Source organism: Hydra viridissima, unplaced genomic scaffold (assembly GCF_058129835.1).
Source record: "Hydra viridissima isolate aposymbiotic clone 2 unplaced genomic scaffold, HvirCarnegie_v1 scaffold_23, whole genome shotgun sequence".
NCBI classification, from domain to species: domain Eukaryota; kingdom Metazoa; phylum Cnidaria; class Hydrozoa; order Anthoathecata; family Hydridae; genus Hydra; species Hydra viridissima.
The window spans coordinates 26937-47500 of NW_028324322.1; the positions used below are offsets into that span (position 1 = coordinate 26937).

General features: G+C 30.7%; 3 protein-coding genes and 2 pseudogenes across 4 annotated transcripts in view; all 5 read right to left on the reverse strand.

The window, feature by feature from the left end:
• Positions 1 to 3474: 3474 nt before the first annotated feature.
• LOC145189538 (uncharacterized) lies at positions 3475 to 5421 on the reverse strand. Of its 2 annotated transcripts, XM_090075622.1 has the most exons (7): positions 5371 to 5421; positions 5043 to 5162; positions 4714 to 4958; positions 4393 to 4508; positions 4162 to 4246; positions 3935 to 4060; positions 3475 to 3816 (listed from the first exon to the last, which is right to left on the reverse strand). In XM_090075622.1, coding segments are annotated over exons 1-7 (981 nt in total). In that variant the 5' UTR covers positions 5372 to 5421; the 3' UTR covers positions 3475 to 3528. The 2 variants fall into 2 exon arrangements, with proteins under 2 accessions (XP_089931748.1, XP_089931747.1); XM_090075621.1 differs by lacking the exon at positions 5371 to 5421 and having other exon boundaries at positions 5043 to 5296.
• A 1355-nt stretch (positions 5422 to 6776) lies between these two features.
• Positions 6777 to 15004, reverse strand: LOC149876218 (uncharacterized; annotated as a pseudogene).
• A 663-nt stretch (positions 15005 to 15667) lies between these two features.
• Positions 15668 to 16063, reverse strand: LOC149876219 (protein GVQW3-like). The gene has a single exon (XM_090075653.1). It carries the CDS (start codon positions 16061 to 16063, stop codon positions 15668 to 15670), a length of 396 nt encoding a protein of 131 aa, XP_089931779.1.
• Positions 16064 to 16110: 47 nt separating this feature from the next.
• LOC149876220 (uncharacterized) lies at positions 16111 to 18941 on the reverse strand (annotated as a pseudogene).
• Positions 18942 to 20235: 1294 nt separating this feature from the next.
• Positions 20236 to 20564, reverse strand: part of LOC145187569 (uncharacterized) — a 5837-nt gene continuing 5508 nt past the window's right edge. Inside the window, exons 8-9 of the mRNA XM_090075654.1 lie at positions 20524 to 20564; positions 20236 to 20448 (exon numbers count right to left, since the gene is read on the reverse strand). The exon at positions 20524 to 20564 is cut by the window's right edge and continues 125 nt beyond it. Coding sequence (XP_089931780.1) covers positions 20312 to 20448; positions 20524 to 20564 — 178 coding nt within the window. The 3' untranslated portion in view covers positions 20236 to 20311. The remainder of the gene's footprint in view (positions 20449 to 20523) is intronic.

The following is a 20564-nucleotide window of genomic DNA, read 5'->3' on the forward strand; positions in this document are numbered from 1 at the left end:
TTCTATATCTATATAATCATATTATCATTCTATATAGTGGATGGTTTGCTCTAGTGTGAACCATCTAATACCATATAAGAGAGCTCTCTAGAGAGCTCTCTATATATATAGTACCATATATCCCATGGTCGCTCTCCCTGTTTTAGTTTGTATAACATATAGTTTTATTATGTTGTATATGTATACAATTGTAATATTTATATAATTTAGTATATGTTTTAGTTTGTATATAATATAGTTGTGTTATAATACAACCATAAGGTATTATAGTATAGATATATCCTATAGTTTTGTAGTATGACAATAAATAGTTATTGAGATAACTTAATGATATATATGAGAGTTATTAAGATAACTTAATGATTATATATGATATATCCATATTAGTATGAATATTTCATATAGATTTGTAGTAAGCCAATAACTTAGTAAGTAAGTTAAGTTACCTTAATAGCTATTTATTGTCATATTACAAAACTATATGATATATCCATACTATATTAACTTATGGTTGGATTATAATACAACTATATTATATACAATACTATACAAATACTATATACAAATCTATATACAATAATATTATTGAAGTATATACTTTATACTCTTGTCTCTCTCTCTCTATTATGTTACTCTCTATTACTATATTACTATAATCTCTCTATTACCTCTAAATATTCTATAAATATTACCTCTCTCTCAGAAAGAGAGAGAGTTAATATTTGTGCTAATATAGATGCAATATTATTTAGGCATTTTATAATATAAACAGAGTAAATGGGGTTTAATGCCCCATAGGGCTTAATACCCCACTTTACCCTACATATAATAATAATGTACAATATTCATCAAAGTCTTTTAGTAATAATATATATTACTAATACATGTACATATATTAAATTTAATATACACATAGATTTTGTTACTATATGTTACTCATACATACACACGTATTTAATATATGTGTATGTGTGAGTAACATCATTGTTACTCATACATTTTTACACACACATTTTATTATAATAAAATATGTGTATATTAAATTTAATATATGTATATATATTAGTTATATCAACACCGTGTTTATCAATAACGTGTTCATTGCGCATAATAATAATATTATTATTAGGTGCAATAAATACGTTATTGATTTAAAATTACTAATTTAGTAATATATACAGAATAATATTATATGATTTTATATAGAATAGCATATTAAATTAGCTATTTGAAATGCTATTTGAAATATTCTAGTTAAAATGGATATTCAAATGATTCAAGAAATTGTATTCCAAAATCAAAATTGGCGAAAGGCTCATCGTGCTGTCCTTAATGATTTTTCAGATGTTGAATGTCGTCAGAAATTTCGTTTACCGTTGCGTAAAATATCTGAGATTGTTAACACTCTACAGGATGATCTGTCTTCAACAACTGGCCAAAACAATTCCATTTTACCAGAAACTAAAGTACTTGTATCTTTAAGGTTTCTAGCAACAGGAAGCTTTCAAAATCCAATAGGTAAGAATTATATTATGTGTATATATTTATATATGTTATTGAAATGTATTTAAAAATACTTAAAAAAAAATAAACATGTTAGCTAATGCTTCACTTAATTGATATTAGTCCAGTGTTTAGATTATAAATGTACGTTCTTTAAGAGACAAAAACCAAACATGATTTTTTAAATTAACAGAACATATTAATTTTTTTAGAATAACTGCAATTTCACAAAACTATGTATTATTTTGTAAGGTTAAAAGTTAAGGTCACACATCTTGTATAAAATCACAGTTTTTATTCAAGAATTTTCCGTAAACATAAACAATTCATAAATTCAATCATAAACTAATTCAATCATAAACTACATCTGAATGAAGCTATGAAAGTTTATTATTTTTTAATTTTAGGCGACACTTCTGAGATGAGCCAGGCTAGCACTAGCCGAATAATCCATCAGTTTTGTGAGTCATTTATGCAACACTACAGCTACCTTGTCAAATGGTACAGTAGTCAAGAAGAAATAACTAAAGTGAAACAAAGTTATTTTGAGGCTTGTGGAGTAAAGGGTCTTTTGGGCCTAATTGATGGTACAATGGTGCCCATCAAAGGAGTCACTGGGGCTGATGAGCCAGCTTTTATTTGCAGGTAAAAAATAGTTTTTAAATGAGCCAAAGTAATCTTTAAATAGGCTTGAGTAGTATACAAATTACTATTAAATAATATGATTGACATTTTTATTTTTTTTTTTATTCAGTATTTATTACTGTAGGATCTAAATGATCATATTGAAGAGTTAAAATTCTAGTTCCTAATTATAGTTATAGTGTAATTATACATTTTAACTTATAAAAATTCGTTCATTTTGCTTATTAATATGTTTTGCTTCATTTTTTAGAAAAGACTATTCAGCTATAAATTGCCAATTTGTTGTCGATTATGATGGACAGTTCAGAGATGTAGTAATTAAATATCCAGGATCATGTCATGATGCTTTTGTTTATTCAAATTCTACTTTAAAACAAACGATGGAAGCTGATCCAGTTGCAGGTTTTCTTTTTGGTGATTCAGGATACGGGTTATCGCCAGTCATGATTACACCATTTAGTCCTGCAATTACCCCTGAAGAAATGTTTTTCAACAAAACCCACTCAAGGGTTCGAAGTAGAATAGAACGTTGTATTGGCAGTCTCAAAAACAGGTGGAGATGTCTACATAAAAGTGGCGGAACTCTTCAATATTCTCCTACCAAGAGCTGTTCGATCATTTATACTTGTGTATTACTTGAGAATATGTGCAATTCATTGGGTTTAGAAGAGCCAGATAATGTAGTAGCTAGCGACGATGCAGTTGGTAACACTGAGATGATAACAGATAATAACAGCACTGAAAATAATAGTAATTTTTATCACGTTGGTCGAAGACAAATCAACCAAATTCGACTTGGTTTAACTAGAAGAAATGATTTGAAAAACTATATGTTTGCCAATAGACATCCCCATGTTTTATAACGTTGTGTTATTAAATAAAACTGTTATTTAAAAAAAAAAAGCTTTCTTTATTTAAGAAATTTAGTGTGTAAAATAAAAATCTTTTTTTAAACTTTAATAATGATATTTATGTCTGTGTTTTTGTGGGATGTCTACGTCTATAAGTTCATATGGGATTGTATAAATTAATTTTTGTTTTATTTTGAAAAGATGTTAAATTAATCAACAAATATAAAATAACATTCAATTTATTAAAACTATAATATTGATTTGATTATTCTAAGATGCTATTAATGTGCAAAGGGTCTTAAAAATTTAGCTTTTGTTTTTAAATCAACATTAGAACAAATTATTTTAAATCAATAATAGAACAGCTATGCTATTCACTTAAGAATTTTTTTTGTTTCATGTTTCATTTTTTGCCATTCGAACATTCGTTTTTAGCTAATGATGAACATTTTTAACTATTATTAGGTAATAAATAAAATTAATAACAAATCAATTTATTAGATAATATGAATTAGATAATGTACATTTATTAATTATTTGAGATTGCTGAAGCGATTTCTTTCAGGGAATTAGTCATCTTTTCAGATGACTCCGCGAGACTTTTTGTTGACTCTGCAATGCATCTTAAGGTGTCGCCAATACTTTCCAAAAGTGGTTGATCAGTTAGAATAGTTGGCTTAAGAGCAGACGCTATTTGCTGTCCGGTTTCAATAATTTGTTGACCAAGCTTGGACATGTTTATCATATAGTTATCTACATTTGATGGCGATAACTTTCGTTTTTTAGAGGACTTTAGTGACTGTTTACACTCGACATTCTAAAATTAAATTTAAATTCGATGTTAAGAAATAAAACAATTTTAAACATAAGTAGTAGTTTATTTATTTTATTTACTTTTGTTGTAAAACAAAAATAATTTAAAGGGAGTGATGCACCTGTTTTGTAAAAATTGGTTCAACAGACGCTTTGTCTTGTATTGTCAAAAACGTAGGAGAACTAGTTGATGCAGTGGAACTTAGCAATTCTTTGGTAATTGAGGATGTATCGTGCAACAATGGTGTCTATAATTCAATATGAGTACTGATTACTGCCAAAAATTGAAAAGAACACTAGGGATCAAAATACAAATAACATATTTTTTGGGAAAATAATATAAAAATACTTTTTTGGACTCTTTTGAACTAGATTGCACTATATTCTCTTTGTAAATCTCATTATCGTTGCAATCTGAAGACTGCATATTGTTGCTAAATTATACAAGTTATATATATATATATATATATATATATATATATATATATATATATATATATATATATATATATAGCAAATAATAAAAATAAGCAAGAAAATTTATTAAACTACCGCATTGCACAAAAAATAGTTTGCATACTGATCAACCGTTTGTTCCTTTGGCTGTAGTGAAAAACTCCCTGATATCTGTTGAAAAATAAAGTCGTTATTCGATGTGGTAGGACTTTGAAGAGAGTCAATACCTCCAGTGATTCCCTGTAAATATATATGTATATATATATATATATATATATATATATATATATATATATATATATATATATATATATATATATATATATATATATATATATATCCATATATATATATATATATATATATATATATATCCATATATATATATATCCATATATATATATATATAAAACACACAAAAATTATATTCTTCTAAAATCATTACCATGTATGAAACTTTTGGCATCTTAGACACCATTTGCTGATCAATGGAGTTAAGCTCTTCCAAGCACCCCTCACCCCCGCCAGTCTTGTTTAGACTAGAAATAATCCGTGCTGCTTTTCCCTTGCTTTCAGATTTTTGATCAGATAGCTTCTTTTTACATTGTAGCACTGTGCGGTCTGAACCGACAAGAGAAACCTGGTCTGCAATTTTACTCCATGCATCGTCTTTTGTAAGTTTTGAGATTGCTAAAAATAATTGAAATTTTTTATTAACATTAAAAATGTTTTATCATTATTATATAATATATATCTAAAATAAATCTTTTTTACAAGGAGAAAATTTTCTATCAAGCAATCTCTTATTCTCGTTATACAGCTTGACCAAAAGTCCTATCTGCTCAAGCGTCCAATTTTCAGCTCTTTTTTTAGAATCTTTCGTGATTTCTGACACTAGAGTAAATAATTTCTCAAAAAATTTTAGCATCAACATATTTATCATAATGCCATAATAAAATAAATAAATAAAACGCCATACATAAATTAAAGCACTAAACTACTTTTTTGTACCATTTAATATAAATTTATACTACTATTAATATTAAAAATGATTAGTAAAATATTTAGTAGAAAAAAAGAGCTAATAAAAATAAAAACCTACTTCTAAGCAGCAATATTTATTTATTACTTATGCTACTTTGAAGAACTTTATTTTGTTAACAAAAATAAGTATAATAAATAAAATATAATAAATAAGTCTGCAGATATTTTATAGTAATCAGTAAAGGCATTAAAAATTAATATGTACATTTATAATTTTTAATTATTTCCTTATTAGATCATTTGCTGAGTAAATAGTATATTATTTTAATTTAATTAATCAAGAAAATAGTTAAAGAAACATTTAAAATTTAAATTAAGTACGTGTATTTCCCCAAATAAGGAAGAAATTACTAGAAACATCTCTCTCTCAATCGTTCATTCTCCTTAATTCTCCATCTCATCTTCACTTCCTTTTTTGGGAAAATATACGTTCTTAGTTATATAATTTATATATAACGTTCTTAGGTATAAATAATTATATAATAACTTAGTTATTATATAATTATATATACATGCAGATATAAATATATATAAATATATATATATATATATATATATATATATATATATATATGTATGTATATATATATATATATATATATATATGCATGCATATATATATATATATATATATATATATATATATATGTATGTATATATATTAATATATAAATATATATGTATATATATGTATTTATATATATATATACATATACATATATATATATATATATATATATATATATATATATATATATATATATATATATATATATATATATATATATATATATATATATATATATATATATTAGTAGATACCTATCAAAACAAAAGAATTTAGTAATACTAACTACTTATTCTATACAAATAGTTTTTAAATATTTGCGTAAGTTTTTGCGTAAGTTTTTGCGTAAATTTTGCGTAACTCATGCGCAACCTTAACTTTACGCAAACGCTACGAAAAAGTTGTGAATACCAAATAGTTACGCAAAAAATAGTTTGCGTAAGTTTTTCATAACTTTTGCTCAGCTACGCAAGAGTTACGGAAAAGTTGTGAATAAGCACCCTGTATACTAGCAGTTGATTGTAAGTAAGACAACTCATTGAGAATCCCAAAAACAATTTTAAGTTTGGATTATCAGATAGCTTCTTTACCAGGTTATATTTCAATAAATTTCCCACAAGTTTGGTAGATAATTCAATATCAGAAATATTATAGAAAGGCAGAAAAATTTTTGTGCAGAATAAGCATTACCAGGTATATGAAGTTTTGAATTTTTCATGTCAATTTGTGAACTCAATTGCCTTTTATGAATATGTACAGGTTTTATGTACTGGCACTCATATAAAACCTTTTGAATATTAAAGTACTTGTTAAAAAGGAAGCCTGTGTGGGTCTTCGGCCTGTATATTAAATTAAAAGTCGTTTTTTTTTTAACATTGATAAATTTTTGTGTGTAGTTAATCTGTTACATCAAATTGTTTAAATTTTTTAATATGGAAATCGTACTCTGAAAAAAAAAAGCATAAATGTTTTTATTTAATTTCAAACATAAATAACATCTACAACAGTATAGTTATAAATATCTGTAACAGTACTTTCATATCAATACATATATACACCTTTGATTAATATATGAATTTATATACATCTATTTAGATACTTAAAAAAATGTACACACAGACATGAATATACATATTTTCCTATGAATGCATAAAAATATACAGTATTGGACAAAACATTTGCAACCAAATAATGCTAATTTAGCTTCTTTATATAAAAGTGCTGCATTTTTTCAATTTAGAGAAATAACTATGTAACTGTTTAGAGACAAAGTTCTTCAAGTTTTATTCATCACAAAGTTCATTATTTGTACACGAAAATTAATAAATCAATCAAAAGTATTAAAAAAAGTTGATTTCCTTCTGGACAAAACAAGTGCAACTCGACAAAATGTTGACCAAGCTTTGTTTCGCTATCAATATTTCGTGGCGAATCCTTTGTTGTCGATCACAGCCTTGCATCTTATTTTTTTATTATTTTAGTTTACATTTCTTACATGTCGTGATTTACATGTAATATAAATATATAAACTTGGAATCTGGAAGAAGATCATATTGATCTTGTCGCCGGAACCATATAAAAAATTACAATATAATTACAATATAACTTTTAGACCATATAATACAGTTTATAACAAAATATTATTCAAAAGATTTGAAAAATAGTTAGAATAACATCTCAAAAATATTTCAATATATAATCCGTTGAAAAAATAATATTCTTTAACTTATTTTTAAAAACAGAAAAAGAGATAGATGAATTTAAATAAGGCTGGACAATTTCATTCCAGAGATAAGGTGCTCGATAATCTATACGAAACTGTTTATGCTTTGTTTGACAAAAGGGTTCTTTTAAATAGTTTTTATTTCGCAAACTATATTTATTCTTTACTTTAAAGGTAAATAGATCTTTAAAAACATTTAATAAATGGTTGTTCACACAACAAAACGTAAAACATAAAGTATTATACAAGTTTAGTTCATAAACGTTTAATAAATTCATATCTTTGAATAAAGATTTTGTGTTTGAAAAACGATTTAAAAAATATATTACTCGCATTGCATGTTTCTGATGGCGGTAAAGACGTTGCAACTTACTTTTACCTGTACTTCCCCAGGCAATATTTGCATAGCTTATATAGCTATGAGTAAATGAGTAGTATAGTTGTTTTAAATTATTTTTATTTAAATAATTTCTGGCCTTATAGAGGATTCCAATACTTTTTGCAACTTTAGTTGATAAATAATTAATATGAGTTTTCCATGTCATATTTTCGTCAAGATAAATACCTAGGAACTTTAAAGCGGAATCTTTTTTTATTTCTACTTCATCAATATAAAGTTTAGGTAAATTATTAGGTAAAAAACGTTTTTTTGTTGAGGAGTGGAAAAGGATCCACTTTGTTTTGTCAATGTTTAAGGTTAGTCTATTGCATTTAAACCAAGTAGAAATTTGTATAAGTTCTTTATTCATATTTAAAAAAAGTTTGCTAATATCTTTGTTAGATAAAAATAAATTAGTATCATCTGCAAACATAATTCTCAATAGGTTCGAGGCCTTATTTAGATCGTTGATGTATACTAAAAAGAGAAGTGGACCAAGGATAGAACCCTGTGGAACACCACATTTTATTTCAATTAATGTTCTATTTTGTAGATCAATAGGAAGCAATTCTTCTCCGTGGTAGACGAATTGCTTTCTATTAGACAAGTAGCTTTTATACCATTTAATCAATTTGCCAGTTATTCCGTTGAATTCAAGTTTTTTAAATAAGATATCATGATTGACTGTATCAAAAGCTTTTGATAAATTGACAAAAACGCCAAGTGTATATTGTGATCTAGCAAAATAATTTGAAACTTCGCGTGTAAACTGATTAATGGCTTGTTCGGTTGAACTATTTTTTTTAAAGCCAAATTGATTTTTATATAGTAAATTATTTGAAATTAGGTAGTTTTATGTTTTTTCGAAGATGATTTTTTCTAAAATTTTCGAAAACGTAGGAAGCATAGAAATAGGACGATAATTATTGATGTTTGATTTTTCTCCACCTTCATGAATAGGAATAACTTTGGCAATTTTTAATAGATCAGGGAAAACCCCTTGTTGTAAAGATATTTTAAAAACTTTAAATAGAATACCGCTCAAATTTTCATAGCAATCTATAATTATGTTCCCGTTTATTCCATCCGCACCGAGTGCTTGGTTTCTTTTTAGGGATTTAAAGGCTCTTTCAAACTCTTCAATTGTTAAATCTAGGGATAAGTCATGGGGAGAAAGTAAATTATTTGGAGTTGTCAAAAAATCATTAAAGGAAATATTTGTAGGAGGAATCCTATCAGCCAACCTGCTTCCAATATCCGAAAGTATTTATTAAATTCTTTTGCTATTTCATTTGGATCATTAACACAAACATTGTTTATTTTAATCATTTTCGGAAGGAAATTTAAACTAGTTTTCTGTTTCCCCGTTATTTCTTTCAATATTTTCCATATTTGTTTTGAGTAATTTTTATATTTGGTAATTAGATTAGAGTAATAATTTTTTTTCATGTTTTTACGAATTTTTTCAAATAGAGTTTTGTAGTTTTTATATATGCGTAAGTTAGCATGGGATTTTGTTTTTAAATATTTTATATACAATTTTTGTTTAATTTTTGAAGATTTTTTAAGACCCTTGGTAATCCAAGGACTATTTAAGGTTTTTGGTTTTAAGATTATTTCGGAGACGGGAAAATTTGCATTATACACCGAGAAAAATGTATTAAAAAACTTATTATAGATTATATTTATGTCTTCATTAAAATTTATGTCCTTCCAGTTTAACAATGATAATTGATATTTAAACGTTTCTAAATTTTTTTTGCTGAAAATACGTTTTCTTATAGTTTGACTTTTATTACAGTTAGGAGTTGAAATGGCGTTGATTGTTAGAAAAATGGGAAAATGGTCTGATATATCTAATTTTATAATGCCTTTTTGCATGTCATTGTCATATACATCTATTGTTAAAATGTTGTCTAATAGGGTGGCTGAGTTTTTTGTTATTCGAGTAGGCTGGTTGATAAGCGGTATTGCTCCTGATACAAATATTTCATCATAAAATCTTTTAATTTTTATGTTTTCGCAATAGCGTAAGCAATCCATATTAAAATCGCCAATTACAAAGTTTTTTTTCTTTTCTTTGTTACCTTTATGAAAAATATTGTGCTTTAAGTAAAAGCTTAAGTTTTCTGACGCACCACCAGGTAGCCTTTAACAACAACTTAGAAGAATGCTTTTGCTTTTTAACTTTTCGCTTTTATTGTTTAAAATTTCAATTGTAACGATTTCTTTATCGTCATCAGAAACGCACAAATCATTCCTAATGTTATTTCCAATGTTTAGTTTTACGTAAATCAGAATTCCTCCACCGCGTTTATTCAATTTTCTTTCTAATAAAATTGCTTCAAAACCAGGAAGATGGAAATTAGAGTTATTATTAAGCTCATTTTGTGAACACCAAGTTTCCGTTAAATAATATCAAAATAGTGTTTAGTTTCTTCTATAAAATGCCGAAGATTTTCAAAATTTTTGTTTATACTTCTTATATTTATGTGGACAATTCTGATTTTTTTGTTTTCATCGCCATTTTTAGAAAGAAATCTTCGAGGGATAGATTCGATCAGGTGATCAATGAAACTTTGTGGAATCGCAGCCCAGGCCTTTTAGGTTTGTTCAAACAGTTGATCCTTATTACGAACACCTTCACGATTAATTCTGCGGTTGATGATCTCCAACAGGTTCTCAATAGGGTTGAGATCCGGAGATTAAGGCGGCCAATCCATCACCGATAGGTGGTTGTCTTGAAACCACTGCTTGACTACTTTTGCTGTGTGTTTCGGATCGTTGTCTTGCTGAAAAACCCATTTTATTCCATTCAGCGTGAGGTAACATAACATCTTTCAGGATATTTTTATACATGAAACGGTCCATTATTCCATCGTTTCAATGTATTGGACCTAGACCGTTAGCAGAAAAACACACCCAAACCATTACATTGCCTCCACCATGCTTCACGGTCTTATGGCAGTAACGTAAATCGAGGCGTTTTCCGGCCGGTCGACGTACACGACAAATGCCATCACTCCCAATGATGTTGAACTTCGATTCATCACTGAACAGGACAGTTCGCCATTTCTGCACATTCCAGTCAATATGAGATGTAGCAAACAGAAGTCTTTTCTTCTGGTTTTTTAGTGAAATTAGCGGTTTCTTTGCAAGGCTTAGAGTAAACAGTCCGGCTTCAACAGCACGTCGTCTGATTGTTCGGTCCGATACAGGCAGCTCTAATTGCTTTTGTATCTCGACTGATGATATCCAGGGATCCTTCTTGACGGATCTGACGATCATTGAATCCTCTCTAGAAGTGGTGGAATGCGGTCCTCCAGCTTTGTTATCTGCTGCCAACTTCCCCGTAGATTGATATTTGGAACATAGTCTTGATACGGTCCATTTTTTCACGCGATACTTATCACGAATACTTTTTTGTGACATTCCACTTACGTAATCACCAATAATTTTCTTTCTTAGTTCCAATCCAAGACTGTCGGGAGCCATTTTTGCACTTGAAGTCATAAAAATATTTCTGGATGCTACTGGATGCTTCCAGATGCCTCTTCTGGAAACTTCTGGAAGCTTCTGCATGCTTCTGGAAACTTCTGGATACTTCCTTTAATTGTTAAAAAACTTCCGTGTCGTTGAAACGGACCAGATTTAAGAAAATGAAACAAACCAAAAAAGTTGCACTTGTTTTTTCCGCTGCAAAATGGCACTTGTCAACGAAACTCTGCCTGTGTGCTGTCACCTGTCAGCTGATTGCTCATGTCATGGCATGCTATGACTCCAGACTCCTGAACTGTTTGCTGTGGTAGTATAGTTCGTTTCGTTTTTAAGACGTAAAATTAGGAACACTTTTTAGCATCGTTCGATGTTGGTTGCAAATGTTTTGTCCAATACTGTATACTTTTATATTTATATATCATGTATATATGTTTATATATCATTTACATGTATATACACTGTGTGTCCCAAAAATAACCGAACTTTTTGGATATAAAATAAAACACACTCTATATCATCATTGAAAGTTATTATTTATTCAAAATAGCTTCCATGATACTTAATACAACGTTTGGCAGGATCAACCAGCGTATGCATAGATTTATTTATGTCATATATAGGAATGTTCTTTAGCATCTCGGTTACAGCTGCTTGAATGGCTGGGATATCATCATAAAATCCTCCTTTCATCTTGGTTTTCAGTTTTGGAAATAAAAAATACAAGTAAAAACACTATTTGGATAGTGTTTTTACTTGTATTTTCTATTTCACATGTTGCACACTTGTCCAAAATGGGAAATAATTACTCCGAAGCTTCCCGAAAAAACCCTTTGGAGCGAAGTATCTACATATGTTCCTGATTAGAAAAATGAAAAAAATGAAATCCTTCATGGCCGTCCGAGCGAGAAATTTTAGTTTTAAAATGTAAGAAATTGCGACAAAAAATATTTTTTTGCAATCAAAAGAAAACACATTTTTTATTCACTAAACATTGATCTACACTACATAACAGATCCCTGATGCATGGGTAAGTCACTAAAATGTTTAAAAAACTTCAAAATCAAAAGTAAAATGATTGTTTAGCAAGTTTAATTTTGATTTTTTTTAAAATGATTTAACATTTGTCCACTGTAGATTGCTATTATTCTTTTTATTCTATGAACACATAACAAATAAATAATGTGAGAAAACAATGTGAGAAAACAATGTATTCTTTAAAAAATTAAGTTGGGGGCAGCTTTAATGTTAGTTAGTCAAGCTTTTTTGAAAAACTAAAACATAAATAAACTGAAACAAAGAGACGATGTTTTCTTGATAACTTTGCATTATAGACGCTTGCTGTTGAAATCTACTATGCAACTCAGCAACTTTTCTGGATAGTCTGGATGACCCAGAGGCCTTTTGTATCTCTCCCAGTGGGTTCGGAAACTGTGATGAAGGGCTTCTGTTGTCTGTTCGCTGAATGGTCCAAGAGACTTTTTGTGACGATCAATGAAATCCTTGACATGAAAGAAGACAGTGTGGACTGTTGGACTCACACTTACTTTTGGCAAGGAAAGGAAAGCCAGTTGAAATTGGTCAATTTTCTTTGAGTAGTTTGAATCCAGATGATTTCCAAAGCAGGCATTCACAACTGCATCAAACTTTCTCAAAGTGTCGACGAATGGAAAAACATGAAAAGCTGAACAATTCTCTGCTTGTCTTTGAAGAAGGTCAACATTTTTGAGGAGTTTGCGGCATTCATTCCCAGCAAACTGCCCTCCGTGAAAAGGCTGTTCTTTGATATGAAGAGCTTTAGGCCATTCTTCAGCCTCAGGCCAGGAGTCCTTTAGTGCCTTGAACAGATGGTTCACTACACCGAGAAGGAGATGTAGCTCCATTGGTGGTATGATGTCAAGAACAAGTGCATTGTCAGAAAAATCCAAGAGGGGCTCATGCACCACATTCTGAAATTGTTTAGCCTTTTTCATGTCTAAACCAGCTGCTTTAAATGAGGCATAAGATCTTCTGATGGATCCAAAGGTTCGAAAGTTACCATTCTGTGATAACCTATTGTGGTCAATGTCACACCATGTGCAAGGGTGTGAGCTGACATGTGACTGAAGCCCACACACAAGGTTTGCCACCTTCAGGTCACTTGAAAGAAGAAAGTCAACTCGCTCAGAGAAGATGAGAGATAGTATTGTTCTCAAATTCTCATAGTTTTCTGGTACATCCTCTGCTACAGCAACAAGAAGTTGAGATTTCACACCACTGTCTTTTGCTGCAAAAGATGTAAGTGTCTTCTTGTCTGGTGGAGCTTGAACTTGAGAAATCAATTCATCTTCTTGAATCCCAAGGCTAACCTTGAGGAAACCACCACCACCGTCAATTCCAAGCTTGACTATGTGCTCTTTATACACTTGTCTTTTGAGCAAGACATCATTGAGAAGTTCGGAGAGATTCTTGCAGTGAACCACAATTTGTTTCTTTGTCTGAGACTTTTCATGTGTCACAGTTATGTTTGTGTGAGTGAAATGTTCAGATAGTTGTGTACCTATTTGATGGAATTTTGCCCGGAATTGAGGTTCAACAACTCTGGCTTGTGCAACATGGTTCAATGTTGAGGCCAATTTTTTGACGCTTGCATTAGACAGCCCTGTGTTTGTCTGAATGTTTGCAAGGTCTTGGGCTTTTAGAACTACTTCATCACCAAAGAGTCTTTTTGCGCTTGCTGCACCTGTATTAAAAACATTGCTATGAGTAGGAGCAAATTTTTCACATAAACAACCAAGTTTTCTTTATGGAAAGTAAAGTTTAGATTTGAACTGCAAATTTTATTTGTTAAAGTTTTTTTCTTTTGTAAAAGACAAAGACAATGGCAAAGTTTTAATTACTATCAGATAAAAGATTTGCAAGTTACTGTTACCTGGAGTAATTGGCAAAGGTCGCCCACCACCACTTTGTGCTATTCTTAGGGTTCCATGAGGAGAAGCCTCTTTAGATGAAATGACTGCTGAAGCAATCTGTTCACTGACTTTGGAATCTTTTGATGCCAACATCTTTATGTTATGCCTGAATTTGAACTGATTGCATTGATGAGGTACTCCTCTTCCAATTAAGGAGAGGCAATCAGAACATCTTCTTTGGTCTTGGGATGGTAAAGGCTGTTGTGGCATTTCAAATGGGTGCTTTTGCAATGCTTTCAGGTGTCCAATTTTGCAAATGATGCAATCACACTGCTGTCCTCTTGTCTCAGGCCTAGGGATGACAGATGAGAAATCAAAAATGGGAGGGACAGAGACATTCTCACCATTTTTCTTTCTCCTCAGAAGCAGTCTGCAAGAATCACACATTCCAAGTGGGACTCGTGTGTCACAAAAGTCAACATCCTGAGAAATCAGACTCTTGACTTGGTCTTTAAGAAAACTTGTTAGCTCCCTAGAACATTTTTTCATACAGAGGAGACAAACTGACTTCCGACAGTCTTCATGATTTTTTGCTGAGTTTGGCATTTTTGAGTTGTGCATTCCACGAATGAAAACATGAATGTCATTAAAATGCCTTTTCCCGAAATTTGGTTCAATATTTTATTAGGAATGTGCCACTAATACTTAAGAACTGATTTTTTCATCAAATTTTGAAAAAAAAAAATTAAAATTTTTTTTGGCAAAAATCTTATTTTTTAAACTGAAATTTCTCGCTCGGACGGTCATGAAGGATTTCATTTTTTTCATTTTTCTAATCAGGAACATATGTAGATACTCCGCTCCAAAGGGTTTTTTCGGGAAGCTTCGGAGTAGTTATTTCCAATTTTGGACAAGTGTGGTTGATAGATCAGGCGAAATGGAGGGTGGTTGATGAGAGAAATCCGTTTTTTCATCAAAAATTTTTTCAATTTTTTTGGTCTTGTGAGGCGGTGCATTGTCGTGCAATAAAAACAGTTGTTTTCCTGCTGGATATTCAGGTCTAACACGACAAATTCTTTTCCACAAACGATCTAAAATGCCTAAATAGTATCCTCTATTAACAGTTCGACCATCTAAAACAAATTTTTTGTGGACAATATCCTTCGAATCATAAAAAGTAATTAACATTGTCTTCATTCGAGACTTCTGGAAACGCAATTTTTTTGGTTTTGGCTCGTCTTTGGACTTCCATTCAGCAGATTGACGCTTAGTTTCAGGGTCATATTTAAAGCACCATGACTAATCACCAGTTATGATCGAATCAAGAAAGTCTGGATCGTTTTCAACAGTTTCAGCAATGTCTTTGCAATGCTCCACACGAGCGATTTTTTGGTCTTCATTTAATTCATGTGGATTAAAACGCGTACATACCTTTCTTTTACCGAAATCTTGAGTTAAAATTCTACAAACAGTGTTTTTACTTGTATTTAGTTCCTCAGCCATTTTTCTCGTAGTAAAACTTGCATCGATACCAATGATTTCTCGAACTTTTTCCACCAATTCAGCACGATTACTAGCTTCTGGACGACCTGGCCTCAGATCATCATTTAAATCCTCACGACTATTTTTAAATCGTGTAAACCACGTATAAACTTGAGTACGACTCATACAATCATCACCATAAATTTTTTTCATCAATTTGTATGTCTCAGCGAATTTTTTTTCAAGTTTAACACAAAATTTTATAATCGCTCTTTGTTCCATTTTCGTTTCGTAACATTAGGACGCGTTTTTCTTTTATTGAAATGGCTGTAACTTTCACATCTGTCATCCGATTTACGTGAATGTAGGTGCGTTTGAAAGAGGATGAATGTGTCTTTGTCATGCTGCAAACTATCAATTGATGGCGCTGCATGTTATATGATTTAAATATGAAGTTCGGTTATTTTTGAGACACACCGTGTATGTGTACACACGCATATTACGTATTAGGCCATGCCAAAAATATCACGAATTTCTGAAAATGAAAGGTTGCGGTATAAATACCTGTTCTATACATAAAAAGAAGTATATATACTAAATATGACCTCCCTAGAACTGCAAGCTTCTCTTCAAAATCTCGATCTGCCAGTGTTAACACAGAAACCTTTAGGGCAAGGTACCAAGAGAGTACCAATTTCAGAATATAATTAATATAAATATAATACTAATTTTGACATCAAGTTCTTGCTGTGTAACATAAGCTAACTTAAATGACAGGTAATCATATTTAGCATATTCTGCTTTGTATGAACGTTAATACCATGGAGCATAAAAAACTGTACATATAAAAGCTGACTTTTCCAGGTGAGGTAACTGATCTTTAGGCAGAAAATCTATTATACCTGATGTCATAGCAATAGTTAAATTGTAAAACCTGTCAGCCATGAAACAAGCATTGTGATTGGCTTCTGATTGATGAATTTTAAAACCATTCAGCTTTGGTGATGAGACATTTAAATAAAATGCAGCATACTTGACTAGACGATTATAATCATCTCTTGGAAATACTTTGTGATTAAGAGCAAACTTCAGATATTCCTGAGCTTCCAGGTAAAGTTGATGAAGTTCAGATGCAGCTTCCAGCTACTTTTCATCAAATTTCTTAAACTCAGACAGGTCAGCTTTTTGAATTATGGCATGATATTTTTCCAGTCCTTCCTGAAATCTTTATGGAACTGTCTATCTGGTGCAGCAGTAAGTCCAAGGACAATTACGATTGCCTTATGTATTGCTATTTCAAACATGAGATGTCTGCATAACAGCCAGAGAACAGGTTTTCCCAAAATAAAGCACAATCAGGTTATAATTCCTGCTTGGGCTCCTGTATTAACATGGTAGTATCTGCAACTGTATTAACATGGTAGTATCTGTATCTGTAAGTTGTGAATAATTTCTGTTTCATCAACAGCTTTGCCAGACTCTGCAGGTAAAACACCAAGTAAGAGATCGTTTTTATTCTCAAATTCAGGGCCAGTACTACAGATTGCAAGATATTTTCATTTAGATGTTTTAACAGCTTGCCATCAAAAGGGAGAACAAGGTGTTTTCCAGCCATTATCACTCTGTAATTTTCTCCGTTGGTAATACCTTAATAAAGATCATTTTTTAATACAATATATTATTGTTATAATGATTTATTTTTAGGAAAATATTCCACTTTTTAAAGGTGTAGTAAGATTTGTATCATAACTTTCATTTATAATAGATTTATATTAGAAAAACAGGGACAAGAAATATGGCATCTGAAGAAAAATCTTTTGATTTGAAAAACAAACTTAACTTAGACTGGCAAAAAGTTGGCATAAAACTTTTTCTTTAGGTGTTATATCCCTTTTCCCTTTAAAAATTACCTTGATGTTCAATTACTTTCGCTCTTTCTCTTGAAATACTGGATTAAGAAATGCCCATCTGATTAACATCTCCTCCCAGATAATTAACAACAGACGACAACAGCCAGGTTTGTAATTCAATGCTGATTAACCCTCTAGCACAAATAGGTGTAGTTACTGCCATCAGTTCTTCTCTTGTGATCTTTTTATTTACTTGCATTGAGCCTTTAGGTAAGACTTTTGGGGTTTTATCATGAGCAGCACCATATTCAAAGTCATCATCACTTCCTTCGAATGAGTCTTCTTCTCCTGCAAAATCTGGATCTGTCAAAATTGAGTCAAACATATCCAAACTGGCTGGACCAGAATGGTATATTGGTATATTCAGAATGAGCAGAGAAAACCCCAGACTCAGCTACAAAAAGCTAGCACAAATCTTCAATGAGTCAAAAAATAATCCAAAAGTTAGCAGAGAGCTCGTGAGACGAACATTGTCGGACAAAGATATTGGAACGTACATAGCTGCTAAAAAACCTCTTCTTTCAATCACGGATAACCGTAAACGACGAGTGTGGTCCAAAGAAAGGCTGGACTGGTATGTAGAACAGTGGGCAAAATTTATTTGGAGTGATGAAGCTAACTTTCAAGTTGTAAACCGCAAGGGAAGAATCTATGTCAAAAGATTTGCAACTGAGAATTATTCAGACAGGTTTTTGCAACATCGTCGACAAGGCGGTGGAGGTTCGGTTGGCATCCGGGGATGTTTTTCTCACAAAGGTATAGGCTTCTGTGAGCTGTATGAAGGCCGAATTAATCAATACACCTACAAGAACACATTGGAAACGTGTTTAGTTCCATCAATCAGACACTTGTATGGCAGAAGCAAGCAATTCATCTTTCAACAAGACGGGGCTTCAGCTCATACAGCACACTCAATCAAAGAATATTTTTTGAAAAAAAGTTCAATGTGATGCCCTCCCAGCAAACTCGCCATGCTTGCTCCATGCATGGCCCACCATCGGCCGACAAGCATGGCCCAAGCCAAGTGTTGCTCACCGTTTAATGCATGGTCCATGCATGGCAGCCGTTTTTTGACCAGCGTTTAGCCGTTGCTTCACCAATGCTTATTTTTGTTATTTTTAGTTCGTTTTTTTTTAAATTACTTTAAACCGGCGTTTATACGTTACTTTGTAATTGCTCATTTTTATGTTATTTTTGCTTTATTATTATTATTTTGTTACTTTTTTTTAAAACTAATACTTAGCACATAAGAGAATTTAAATTAAGAGGAATTCCTCGTTCTTCCTTTGTTCAAAGACGTAATAAGTTGCCGGAGGAAAAATATGAAAATAAGTCAATGTTTACTTAACTCAGAAAAGGTATACGCGAAAACATATAATTGATGAGATATTTCAAAATATTATAAAATGGAATGTAGAAAATTAGGTCCACCGTTTTTGCAATACGCTTTATATTGATAATTATTTTACATTTCAATAAAAGTTAGTTAAAATGCAATTCAAATTCATATAAAGGTTTAAGATTAGCAAAAGCTTAGCCATCATTTCTTCGGCCGCCATTTATTCGACCATATGGTGTTAACTATCGATACTCTTCGACTTCACATTTTACTGCAATCTTTCTGGCATGTCAAACTGCTTCTGATAAATCAAAAGTAAAACAATTGATCGTTCGTAATATAAGACATTTACACTTAAAAAATTACATCTACACTTATTACTTATTATACTACGTTACTTAACAAATCACTCGCTGACAATTTTACATCGCTGTCAACAATTAATCCAAACAAGTTTTTATCTATTTTTAGACATAAAAACTAAAATTCATATGTATAAAAAAAAGATTAAAAAAAAAAAAAAGATAAAAAACGATGACGATACACTTTGTTTGTTTTACATATGATTACAACGAAAAGCTGCTAAACAGCTGAAAGTGAAAAAAATGTTAAATAAGCTTCAAATCTGAAATAAAATTTAAGAAATGTAAACTTTAAGTAAAAAAAGTTTATAATAACACAAAAACAAACTATAATAAAAATAACAAATAATACAATCTCAATCAAATTCAAGACAAAAACTACAAGTTTTGTAAAACTACCATCTGTCAAGAGTTTGCGTTAACCAGCGTTTGATGCGCCATTCGACATCTGCTTCATATTCACCTTCCTCATGCTTTCAAAGTGTGACTGTTAAATTGATAAAAAATTTATTTAAAAGCTATTCACTTAATTGTCACCAAAAAAATTGTACTTAGTGTCGATGATGAGTGGACCTTTGAACTTTCCAAATAAAGGTTTAGTTTTATACATGTCATGCCACATTTATTTTTTTCTGTTGATCATCAACATCATTATTATCAAAAACTTGACTAGTTTCTAAAAAATAATTTGCGTCATTAAGTCTAAACCTAAATCTGGCCCTGAAAATATTACTATTGTATATAGGAATAGTAAACTATAAAAATGAGTATTATACTATAAAAAAAATCATACCGTAATGAAAGAAAACCATTGTAAAATATAAAATATCAAAGAAAGTTTTTACAATTATCAAGAGTTATGAGTTAAAGTTTTTAATGCACGACGTGCACGACCACCATTTCTATCAGGAGCTTTCATCAGCCATCTTTTAATGCACTTCTCAACATCTGCATTACTAGCACCTTTTTCATGCTTTTGAACTGCAACTGTTAAATTTAAAACAAGATAGATATATGTGATCCACTTAATTAGCACAAATAAATAAATATTATTTTGCTTACTGTTGACTATGCCAGGAATTTTTTTTAACTTTCCGAATGCA